The sequence below is a fragment of the Marmota monax genome, unplaced genomic scaffold (assembly GCF_021218885.2).
Source record: "Marmota monax isolate L192 unplaced genomic scaffold, Marmota_monax_Labrador192_F-V1.1 WCK01_AAM20220418_F8-fsc00019, whole genome shotgun sequence".
NCBI classification, from domain to species: domain Eukaryota; kingdom Metazoa; phylum Chordata; class Mammalia; order Rodentia; family Sciuridae; genus Marmota; species Marmota monax.
The window spans coordinates 8,523,945-8,536,029 of NW_026695242.1; the positions used below are offsets into that span (position 1 = coordinate 8,523,945).

The 12,085-nt window shown below is 49.1% G+C and overlaps 1 protein-coding gene across 4 annotated transcripts; it reads left to right on the forward strand.

The window, feature by feature from the left end:
- Positions 1 to 1,734: 1,734 nt before the first annotated feature.
- Tysnd1 (trypsin like peroxisomal matrix peptidase 1) lies at positions 1,735 to 10,191 on the forward strand. Of its 4 annotated transcripts, none has more exons than XM_046419811.2 (4): positions 1,740 to 3,044; positions 4,700 to 4,830; positions 5,944 to 6,032; positions 9,423 to 9,620. In XM_046419811.2, exons 1-4 carry the CDS (start codon positions 1,882 to 1,884, stop codon positions 9,477 to 9,479), a joined length of 1,440 nt encoding a protein of 479 aa, XP_046275767.1. In that variant the 5' UTR covers positions 1,740 to 1,881; the 3' UTR covers positions 9,480 to 9,620. The 4 variants fall into 4 exon arrangements, 3 of the variants coding, with proteins under 3 accessions (XP_046275768.1, XP_046275767.1, XP_046275766.1); XR_009226398.1 differs by having other exon boundaries at positions 1,742 to 3,044; positions 5,944 to 6,380; positions 9,423 to 9,556; XM_046419810.2 differs by having other exon boundaries at positions 1,745 to 3,044; positions 5,944 to 6,129; positions 9,423 to 10,191.
- Positions 10,192 to 12,085: the final 1,894 nt, after the last annotated feature.

Here is a 12,085-nt window from a genome sequence, read left to right on the forward strand (position 1 = left end):
ACCAAAAGAAGACTGTGCCTGGTGTGGGAAGGCTGCTTAATTTCAGATCTGCCTCATATACCACGGTCAATCCTTTCTTCAAACTGATTTGTGTCACCAGGAACATTGAAAGCATTATTATGTGTTGTGCTGCGAATACACCAAGCAGCATTAATTTTATTCAAAGAAGTTATGCAAAAAGTTTATGTAATTTATATAGTAACTTTTTTCATTATTGCTGACTTAGATGTGTACTAGTAATCTTGCTAAAGATTAACATTTTAGTGACACAGTGATAAAGAAGACTTCATAAAATGTGTAGCTTGTGGTGACTGCTTTGGAGTATCACGAAGTCCTCCCAGGGCTGCCTATTCTCAAGATACTTCTTTGGAAAAGTAGGGAAGTTTTATGTTAACCTAGATTAGAAATGGCAAACTACTGTTTGAGGGACAAATCTGTCCTGCTGGCTGTGTTTGTATGGCCTCTGGGCTAATAAAGACTTTTACACTTTATGGTTGAAAAAAATTAAGAATGCTATTTTGTGAAACATGAAAATAATGAAATTCAAATTTTGTAATTTTTGTTTTTTGGTGTGTATATAGTTCTGGGGATTAAACTCAGGGGTACTTTACCACTGAGCTGTATCCCTAGCCCTTTTTATTTTTTTTGAGACAGAGTCTTTGTAAACTGGGGAGGCTGACCTGGAATTTGCAATCCTCCCACCTCAGTCTCCTTAGCAGCTGGATTACAGGTGTGCTATACTATACACTGCAAAATTTATAAAGTTTTATTAGAACACAGCCACCATGGTTCCTTTGGCTTTTGTGTGATACAATTGCAGAGTTGAGTATTTGTGACAAAGATATGGCCAGCAAAACTTGAACTATTTCCATTTTTGCTTTTTTTCAGGAAAAAAAAGATTAGCTGGCCTACATAAATCCTGAGTGGTGGTTATGTTATTATGTCAAATGTGCATACTGCAAAATATAGAATTGCATGATGAAAAATTTTGACTTTTAGCTAATATTATAAACTATTATCATAGTTTAAAGGACAATTTAATTTAGAGCAAATCCAGTTTCCATGAGATTTGTCAAGTTGGCACTTTAGCAACAAAAGGTCCTAGGAGTAATTTTGTGAATTCTGTGCCCCCTGGTGGATTGCTTAGGGTTTACTTTTTTTTTTTTTTTTTGTACTGAGGATTGAACCCAGAGAATTTTAGCACTGATCTACATTCCTTGTTATTTTTATTTTTTAATTTTGAGGCAGGGGTCTTGCTAAATCGCTGAGGCTGTCCTCGAACTTACATACCCCTGCTTAGCCTCCCGAGTCGTTGGGATTACAGGCTTGTGCCACCGCTCCCGGTTTAAGGTTTACTTTAAAAATTTCAAAATACAAAAATAACAGCATTTTCAAAATACCTAGTAAATTGGGCGCATTATCCCGGGTCAGAGACTAAGGATCATCTGCATCTGGCCTCTAAAGGCATAGGCATGTGTAGCTACTTAAGTGCTCATTTCTATTTACCAAAAATTAGGGTCGGAGGGCGGATCCCTCAAGCCATCTCACCACAAATCCCGGTGACGCACGCCTGTCACTCTTTCCTGGGGCTGGTCTAGTGGGATGGCTGTTTAGAAATCCCACAAATTGGATAATCCAAAGAGGGCGGGGAAAGGAGATACACAGCCAATCAGACTTCGGCCCCATGCCCAGCCAATCGGGTCGGGCCAGTTGGGGCTTAGCCAATCGGGCTTGACGAGGAAGACCTGAGTCAGTGCTTTCGCCTCTAGCTCACAGTTGTGTGTAGCGCTGAGTCGAATTCCCCTGGCTTGGCGGGTCCGGGTCCTATCTTGCATTTTGGCTTGTTCTTGGGGAAACCTTGGAAGTCCAGTCCAAGGAACCATGGGGCGGCAGTGGGGGCCCTCCATGAAGGCGGCCGAGCAGGCGGGCTGCGTGGTGAGCGCTTCCAGGGCCGGACAGCCGGAAGCGGGCTCTTGGAGCTGCAGCGGGGTAATCCTGAGCTGCAACCCGGGCCTGGTGTTGTGCCACGGGGGAATCTTCACCCCCTTCCTGCGGGCTGGTAGCGGGGTCCTGACCGCGGCCGGCACCACCACCCTGCCCGGCGACAGTTGTAGTGACGACCTGCGCCTTCACGTACAATGGGGACCAACGGCCACGAGTCCCGCCGGCCGCGCCGAGCCGGGTCGTCCCGGACTGTGCACGCCGCAATGCTCGGGCCTCGAACCCGGCCTGGCCGCGCGGCCCCGCGGACGACCCCTGCAACCGCCGCGCAGGGCCGAGTTACTGCTGCTGCTAAGCTGCCCAGCCTTTCGGGCCCACTTCGTGCGCCTCTTCGGAGGCGAGGCGGCAGAGCAGTGGCGCTTCGCGAGCGCCGCGCCAGACGATGAGGTGTCAGAGGAAGAGGAGGAGGATCAGCTGCGAGCGTTGGGCTGGTTCGCGCTGCTGCGGGTGCAGCCCGGCCAGGAGGCGGAGGAGGAGGTCGGGCCCGCGGTGACCGTAGCGCCTCTCGGGATTGTGCCCAAGGGCGCACAGCTGCTGGCTTGCGGCTCCCCGTTCGGGGCTTTTTGCCCAGACATCTTCCTCAACACGCTGAGCCGCGGTGTGCTCAGCAACGTGGCCGGCCCGCTGCTGCTTACCGACGCTCGCTGTCTGCCAGGCACTGAGGGCGGTGGCGTTTTCGCTGCGCGACCCGGAGGATCGCTGGTGGCACTGGTGGCGGCGCCACTCTGCTGGAAGGCCCGCGAGTGGGTAGGCCTCACTCTGCTCTGCGCCGCAGCTCCGCTTCTTCGCGTCGCCCGCGCAGCGCTCGCCCACCTCCAGCCCGACGTCGCTGCCCTGGCAGATCTCCTGCCGCCCGAGGTGGGCGTCCCGCGGGGCCTGTCCCTTCGAGACCCGGGACCCCCGTGGGCAGCCGCAGCCGTGCTGGTGGAGTGCGGCACCGTGTGGGGCTCAGGAGTGGCTGTGGCGTCTCGCCTCGTGGTGACCTGCCGGCACGTGGCCCCTCGGGAGGCGGCCAGAGTCCTGGTGCATTCTGTCACCCCCAAGTAAGGGCCTCAGGACTGTCCTTCTTTGCTCCTCACCAGGTTTCAGGTGTGGACCCAGACCTTCCACATGGAGGATTGTGGGGGCCTTTCTGCTGGTCTTATGTTGGTGCTTTGGGGATGTAGTGGGAGTAGATGCCTGTGACTCCCCCTCATTCTTGATAGGCAGGGCCTGATTAGAACTTGGTCAGGATGCCAAGATACAAGCAGATTTGGAATTGGGAGCTGTGGGGCCGTTCCCTACATACAGAACTGGACATTTTTGAGCTCCTTTTCACAGTCTGAATTTCTTGTCTCCTAGCCCTGGACCTCACACCTCTCACTAAGCCCTTTGATCCCATTCCCTATTGTTGACATTTCAGGGACCCAGAACATTGCCCTCTAGGGGTGATGAGATAGACCTTCTAATCTTAATTATCTCTTGCCATTTAGCAGTGGCTGCCTCTCTGGGTGAAAGTTACAAATGTATAGTTCTACCTAAGTAAATGAAGGGTTGAGGCCCAGGCAGATGGATAACTTTGTGAACAATTTTTAGATGATCCTGGTGGGCAGCTGGGCTGACTTCAGATAGTCACTAGTTCCTTGTGTAGCCAAAAGTAGCCTTGTCCTCCCTGGGCCAGAGCCTTGGCTTCCAGGCTTGGTTTTTCTGTTTCTGTTGTAGCCCCAGGTGCTTAATCCAGGCCAAAGTTAAGCAGTATAGCACCTTGATGTTAATGCCTGGCCTTACCTTGCAAGCCTTTTTAAATATCTTTTGAATTCCCAAGGTTAGCCCAGTGTGGCTAACCCAGCCCAGCTTTGCCACAGAGGGCCCCATGGGTGGCTGACCAGACAGCCATGATTTTAGACAACCATGATTTTACAGGGAAAGCTGATGGTGAGGTTTTCCTGGTGATGACCCCCAACTCCTCACCCCTCTATTCTTGTTCCTAAGAAAACCACGGGGTTTGTAGGAAAATACCCCTTCAGTACGTAGCAGGATGTCCCTGTGCGGTGTTGGGCAAGTCACTAAATGTGTGTAAGCTTCACCCTGCCCCCTCTAAGTGAGCTTACATGTAAATTCTTGGGCCAGAGACTGGCACTCAGTGTGCTCTGGAAGCACTAGCATGTATATAAACAAGCACTAAGCGGGCTAGAAGCCCATCATGCCATCTATCATGCCACCCAATAATATATGAACCCATAAGGAGGCAATGAAGAACTGTTCCCATTTGTTTGCCCAACTCCTACTACTTGTCATGTGACCCTGGGAATGTCACTCAACCTCTGGGTTTCAGTTATACCATATAAAATAGACAATGTCAAGCCCCAGTACCAAAAATGAAAAATAAGAATGGAGATTGTATCAGTGCCTAATTCACAGGGTCACAGAGGACTAAGTGAAATGATGTCCACAGGACATCAGTACCAGGCCTGGCATGTGGTGCTCAGCAGGTATCAGGTGTTCATTATCATGGCAAGGAACAGGAAACTTTGCATACAAGTGTTCTATTGTTTGTAAAGCATGTTTGGTTAAGTGACATACCCAGAGCTGCCTGGCTGGTTAAGTTCAGGACTGACCCAGATCTTCTGACTCCCAAGTCCATGAATTTTGCTGTCACTCTCATCTTGCTTTCTCCCCAGTGCAAAACTAGCCTGTCACTTGTTTCCCTTGCTCCCAGGAGTGTGGCCATCTGGGGACATGTGGTGTTTGCCACCCAGGAGACATCTCCCTATGACATAGCAGTGTTGAACCTGGAGGAGGACCTAGAAGGTGTCCCTATGCCTGTGCCAACTGAGCACTTCCACGAAGGTAAAGGACAAAGGGTACCTGAAGGCAGGCCCTCTGGTCTGGGCTGGACCTCAGGTAGGAGAGTCAGGGTTGACTAGCCATGCCACACCAGGTGGCAGCTCCCTTCCCCTGCCTGCAGAGGTAATGAGTCAGGGTGGCACTGTGAGGTTCTTGTTGGAGGCTGTTCCAGAATGCCCCAGGTGCTGGGGGCAGCTGGTGTACCCTGTGAAGGGTAAGGCGTGGCCCTACCCCCAGGCTCTGCAGCAGTGTAGTGTTGGGGGGCTGGGTTTTGGGGGCTCCTAATGCATTCAGGCTGGTCAGAGGAGGGCTCCCATGGCATGATTAGGTAAATGGCTCCGAGATGCTGCCACATGGTGGGAGATGTCCCATTTCATGGAGACCGTGTGATATAGTGATGAAGAGGACAGATGCTCTGGATCATCTTCTCCTCTGCCACTGCTGTCCTTGGACAGACTGCTAAACTGTCCTCTGCCTGGGTCACCACATCTGCAGAATGGGATCCATGCACCTTATCTTGGGTGTGGTGAAGACTGTTTGAGATGTGCCTATAAAGCATCTAACCCTAGGCTCTGCCCTGTACCTTCAAAACACTTGGGGAGGAAGGTGGTGGCTACTTTATAGCCCTCATCACTATTTCTTTTCCCAGGAGACTTTTTAATCCCAGGAGATGATGAATATTAATTCCACAGACATTTATTGAGCACCTAGATACATGAAAAGAACCGCAAAGCCGGTTCCGTGGTGCACGTCTGTAATCCCAGAGGCTTGGGAGGCTGAGACAGAAGATTCTGAGTTCAAAGCCAGCCTCAGGAACTGCCAGGCACTAAGCAACTCAGTGAGACCCTGTCTCTAAATAAAATACAAAATAGGACTGGGGATGTGGCTCAGTGGTCGAGTGCCCCTGAGTTCAATCCCTGGTCCAAAGGAAAAAAAAGAACCCCAAATGTGACTGGCTGTTCTTCCTGCAGTGGGGACCTGGGAAAGAAGGCTCCTTGGCATGGGAGTATCTGAGCAGAAACTCAAGGGGCAGAGACAGTCAGGACCTTTGGAGAGGGTGGGGATGTGTTGGGAGTGAGTCCTCCCCTGCTTCATCCCTCCTTCCCTCCCTTGCAGGGGATGCTGTCAGTGTGGTGGGCTTCGGTGTCTTTGGCCAAACCTGTGGACCCTCGATGACCTCAGGCATCCTGTCAGCTGTGGTGCAGGTGGACGACACACCAGTGATGCTGCAGACCACGTGTGCTGTGCACGGTGGCTCTAGTGGGGGACCCCTGTTTTCCACCCATTCAGGGGACCTCCTGGGTAACCAGCTCCTTGGCCCCCTCTCACCCTTCCCCTTGCCAGAGCCTCAGTCCTGCCCTGTGAATGTTCTGTGTCCAGCCCTGGGAGGACCCTCTGCCTGGGAAGATGGTGGGCGTTATGCCCACAGTTAGTTCAACCGAGTTTTCAGGCTATTCTGCCTTTGAAGGTGGAGAGGGAGGTAGGCTGAGCTGGAAGGGAAGAGATCTGGACCTTGATCCGTTCTCTGCCACTACTCTGCTGTGTGACCTTAGGTAAGTCAGTCTCAAGCCTATGGTTCCTAGGCAGGTAAAGTGAATAAATGAGTGACTAGAGGAAATGGAGGGGTGAGGTCAGGGGTCAATTAGGATTAACTCTGCTCAGCTGCAGCAGATTGTGGCCTGATAGTATTTAACAAGAAGCTGGGAATTTTTTTTTTTTTTTTTTTTTTTAGTACCAGGGATCGAACCCAGGGACACTTAACCATGGAGCCACTTCTCCAGCCCTTTTTAGTTTTAATTTTATTTTTGAGACAGAGTGTTGCTAAGTTGCTTAGGGCCTCACTAATTTGCTGACGCTGGCTTTCAACTTGCAATCCTCCTGTCTCAGCCTCCCAAGCTGCTGGGATTACAGGTATAAGCCACCATGCCCATCTGAACTTTTTTAAAAATTTGGATTGTTTAATCTTCTGTTTTTAAAATTTTGGTAATATCAGGTTGTTGTTGTTTTTTAAAATCCATTTAGCTATTTAAAAAGAGGGAGAGAGAAGCACTGTAAGTCAGAAACTGCTAGGATTCTGTGTATAGCACTACTTGTTTATTACTAGCCTTTATTAGTTCTACTTTTTTTTTTTTTTTCTTTTTTGGTACCTGGAATTGGCCCCAGGTGCACTTGTCACTGAGCCACACCCTCAGCCCTTTTTATTTTTTTTAATTTAGAGACAGGGTCTCACTAAGTTGCTTAGGTCCTTGCTAAATTGCTGAGGCTGGCTTTGAACTTGTGGTCCCCGTGTCTCAGCCTCCTGAGCTGCTGGGATTACAGGCGTGCCCCACAGCGCCCAGCACTGCTTTTCATTATTTCTAACTTTTTTCTCTTATAGTGAGTAACCTTACTTTTTCTATCTACAGTATTTTTACTTGTTTGTTCAACTCTCGTGTATAAACAGCTTTAGAATTCCTAAAAACCTCACAGGGGTGAGCACCAGTTTCAGCTAGTACAGTGTTGTGTGTTCATGTGCAATTGTTTTTGTCTTTGACCTTACAGTGTCAGTCAGAACAGTGCTTTCCAAAGGTACTTAGCTCAGTTTCTCTCCTTCATTGTGGTCATTTATTTGTAATAAGAGTCACAACTTTTCTCCATGTTTCCTCACATCCTGGTTGCTTTTTTAAGCCATATATACAAATAGGTGAATGAAGAAATAAAATTCAGATTTGTGTGCATAAGTTAGTCCCCTCCACTCCCCTTGCACAGTCTGTATCTCCTACTCTGTCCACCAAGAGGGACAGGGACACTTTCACTCCATTTGCGCTTTTGGAACCCAGACCTTGGTTTCTAAATACTATTCCTTAACAAAAGGAACCAAGAACTGGATGATCCCAGGGCGGGAGCAGGGAAAAACCAAGATAGGAGTGTCTTATCCCAAAAAAGGAAGTCCTAATAAGAAGAATGATGGGGCATGTCAAGTGCTGACAGGACAGGACCAACCCTGGAGCTCCCATTGAACAACTCAAACAGCCAACAAATATCTGTAGTGTCACATTATAACCCAAAGAAAAGACTGAACATCTGTGAGTCCACATTGACACAAAGAGAACCACAGAAGTTAGAAATGGAGACAAGCAGCAGCTCTTCCCTACAGAATTCTAATTAATTAATGTAGAGACGAAATGAGGAAAACAGGGATTCAGAAGACACCACAGCAGCAGTTGCAGACAAGAGCTAAATGGACAGATGTCGAAAGTAGTGGGCAGAGTATTTGCATAGCCTCAGAATAGCTCCTCAAATATTTAGAATTTATAAAGGTGGAATCCTCTCTTCAGTGGAGAGGCCTGGCAGATACTAGCTTAGCCAGTGGTCAAGGTCAACACCAAAAGTACCACTATACAGGCTGGGGAAGTAGCTCAATGGTAGAGCGCTGCCTTGTGTGGGTTCATGGTCATACAAAGGACAAACAGTACTATAATAGACATCAGCCACCTCCTAATAACACAGACAGGTCACTTCTTTGGGATTCTTCCCAATAATGTAAATCCCATTGACCCTGGGATAAATTTAGGCCCATTGTACAAAATAACTGTCTTATACTCTTCAAAGTGTCAAGGCCATGAAAGAAGGAAAAGCTGAGGAATCAGCCCAAATTGTCAGAGATTTTGGAAGATGTAACAACTAAAGCAATGTGAGATCCTGGAACAGAAGGAGGACCATTAGTAGAAAATGAGTGAAATCCAAAGGAGTTCTTCATTTTAGTATAGAAGCAAAGTTAATTTTTTTTCTTTTTTTTTTTTTTTTGTATCTGGGATTAAACCCAGAGGGACTTAACCACTGCGCCATATCCCCAGTTTTTTTTTTTTCTTTTTTGAGACAAGGCCTCACTATATTGCCGAGGTTGAATTTGAATTTGTAATCCTCCTGCCTCAACCTCCTGAGTTGCTGGGATTATGGGCATGCACCACTGTGCCTGTCTAGCAAAGTTAATCTCCTAATTTCCATAAACATTTTATGATAAAGTAAGTTATCACATAGGGGAAAGCTGGGTAAGAGGCATACAGGAACTATTTGGACAAGGCTTCTCTGTGTGAAATTGTCTTTTAAAAAAAAATACAGGGCTAGGGTTGTGGCTCTGCGGTAGCGCGCTTGACTGGCACATGTGGGGGGCTGGGTTCGATCCTCAGCACCACATAAAAATAAAAAATAAAGGTTAAAAAAAAAATACACAGCAGGCCAACCAAAATGTGTCTGTGGGTCTGACTTGTCTATTCATCATTCAGCAAGTGTTTGTTGAGGGCCTGCTCTGCCAGGAACTCTTCTCGGCCCTGAGGAGACTTCATGAATGAAGCACTCAAGAGCCACCTTCATGGCCACTGGGAGAGAGGGAGGACCGGATAAGTGAAATACACAGTGTGTTAGAGCAGGGTTGTGGTTAGCGGTGGGGTGTGAGGTACAGCTGCCTTATTACAGGAAACTCGGTGGCATCTGTTATGATGGAAGTTTTGAGCTCCCCCAGGACCTGGAGGTTCCAGAATAGAGATGATCCTCCTCCCACGTCTGGTTGGGCTACCCCTAGCTCATATCCTCTTTGTTTTCTGACTCCTCAACAGGCATTGTCGCTAGCAACACCCGGGACAATAACACAGGGGCCACCTACCCCCACCTGAACTTCAGCATTCCCATCACGGTGCTTCAGCCAGCCCTGCAGCGGTACATTCAGACTGGCGACCTGGGGGGCTTCCATGACCTGAACCGCGCTGCTGAGTCAGTCAGCGTGGTGTGGAGGCTGCAGCGGCCCCTGCCCGAGACCCCTAGGAGCAAGCTCTGAGGCTGTGTCATCCCCTCTCCCCGCAGAAGAAGAGTGACTGTTTTATGCCATAGAAGTGATGTTGAGGTTGTGGCCACCTTAGGATCCAAGGCCCACCCAGCTCCAGGACTCCAGTCCCATGGGCCTCAGAGTTGGCAGCCTGTTTTGGGGTGCTTTCTTGACCCCCCTACTTCTCCAGCACTAGACTCAATCATGTTTTTTCCCTCCTGGGGATTCGAGCCAGCTACACAGAACTCCGGTCCTGGTAGTCGGGTGCTGCTCGGAAGTCCTGCTGACTCCTGGTCTCCCCATGTCGGGGCTGGCAAAGGACTCTGGGCTTGCTCAAAAGACCTTAGCACACAGGGCCTACTCTGAAGGCCAGAGACAAAGGGTTGGGGTACAGTGTGTCCCTGCTCTGCCACACCTATGGGCAGTCAGGTCCCTGGCCAGGACACCTGGGTCTTCACTCATGCAGTGCCTTCATTTTCCAGCCCACATCCTGGGTCTCAGGGATCTTGGGGGTTGAATATGTGGCTGGGACTTGGGAATAAACACAATCTACTACTTCTCTATAGCCGACTCTTTTTCCTAAGAGTTCAATCAGAAGTAGACAAGCACCCGGTAAAGAATGCCCCCTCTCTATGCTGTTTTCTTGGCAGGGTTTCATCTCACAGGAGTCTCCTGCCAGACTGTCTCTGGTTACTAGTCATGTCCCAGTCAGTGCTGTCTGGGGCTTGTGGGTCCTAGAGGGTAGTGGTCTTGGCCTGGCAGCAGCTATTTTTTTTTTTTTTTTTAAGAAAGAATTTTTTAATATTTATTTTTTAGTTTTTGGTGGACACAGCATCTTTATTTTTATGTGGTGCTGAGGATCGAATCCAGCGCCCCGCGCATGCCAGGCAAGCACATTACCGCTTGAGCCACATCCCCAGCCCCTGGCAGCAGCTATTTAGAAAATTCCTGGGTTATGCAGAGGTCTGGGCTGGGCTCCAGGCTGGGTAGGAGTTCCAAGGAAGCCACAGCAACTTGCAGGAGCTAAGACCAACTGTGAGTTGACACTGTGCACTGTGTGCCCAGGGCTCTCAAGAAATAATTTTTGTTGGGAGGGTGAGGCAGGAGGACTGCAAGTTCAAAGCTAGCTTTAGCAACTTAGTGAGGCCCTAAGCAACTTTAGGAGACCCTGTCTCAACAGGACGAGAGATGTAGCATAGTGGTAAAGTGCCTCTGGGTTCAATATCCAGTAAACCCCTGCACCTCTGCAAAAAATGATTTTCATTTGCAGGTTGAGTGCCATTTTGGAGATGGCTAGGGGGCTTATCTAGGCAGGAAGAGTGCCTTGGGAGTATCTTGCTTCTAATATTTAGTGGACTCTGGGCAACTGCAGAAGACTACCGTCATGGTGGTTCTTGCCTTTACAGAGTGGGAACGAGCCCAGGGGGTGAGGTCAGCATGAGAAGTCCTACAGTAGGTCAGGGGAAGCAGGAAGCTGGGTCTGAGGTCTGGCCTTCCTGGGGGTGGGAGGGAGGATCTATTCCAGAGCATATGGGGCCAAGGCACTCAGTCTGTTCCTGGGAGACTGGTGTGTTGGCCCAGAGTGCAATGCGCAGAGCAGCTGGCCGTGCGAGAATATGTCCGGGGACCAGAGAGGGGCTTCATCAAGGTGACTCAGGTGCTGTTCTGTGAAACGAGAGTTCAGAGTGTACCAAGTGGACTAGAAATGGGGACAGTGTTCTAGCCAAGAACAGCGGGAAGTGGGAGAAGGAAATGTGCAACCACGCCCTTGTTCTGGGAGTGCTCCCAAATTGGAAAGGAGAAAGGCTGAGGCCCCAGGACCAGTTATGATGGCCTTGGTGAGAGAGAAGTTGACAGGCAGGACGGTGGGCATGGGAGGATTGAGTTCCACAAGAGGCTGAAATGGCCAGATGGAGGGCTGAGTCCCAGAGGGAGGAAGGTCCAGTGGTGCCTGGATTTCTGGCTGGGACAACAATGAGGTGATGACAAGTTCAGGGTTCTGAGACCTCAAGTAGAGGTCTGAGAATGCAGGGTGCTGAGGAGCAGATGAGTTAGATAGTGAGGAGGAAGTGCCCTCCATCTCAGGGCTTAAGAGTTTATTGTTCAAGTCAAGATCAAAGTAGTGTCTGACCAAGAAGGGAAGCTTGGCTCCTGTGCAGTAAGATGGAGGGGCTCTGCTTCCTTCCCTCCTGTGGCTCTGATGTTGGGTCTTGGGGTCCTAGAGTTCTCCATCAGGTCCTCTACCTGCCTGTTGGTTGGGGGAAGAGAAGAGAAAGGATCCCTGCTTCATGAAATACACCCAACTGCAAACCCATGACAGTCAACTCCAAGCCATCTCTGAATATTTATTGTTAAAAGTTGATTTTTTTATGTTGATAAAAATATGTATCCTGTCATTCTTTCAAAACTGCCAACTGTGTCAATGGGAAGAAAGAATATTTTAATCATATAGACATT

Excerpts from the sequence above, each read along its gene's own strand:
- Tysnd1 (XM_046419810.2), top strand. The coding sequence starts at position 1,882 with ATGGGGCGGCAGTGGGGGCCCTCCATGAAGGCGGCCGAGCAGGCGGGC. Across the intron at positions 4,831-5,943 it reads AACTGAGCACTTCCACGAAG|GGGATGCTGTCAGTGTGGTG; the intron begins GTAAAGGACAAA and ends CCTCCCTTGCAG. Across the intron at positions 6,130-9,422 it reads CCATTCAGGGGACCTCCTGG|GCATTGTCGCTAGCAACACC; the intron begins GTAACCAGCTCC and ends ACTCCTCAACAG.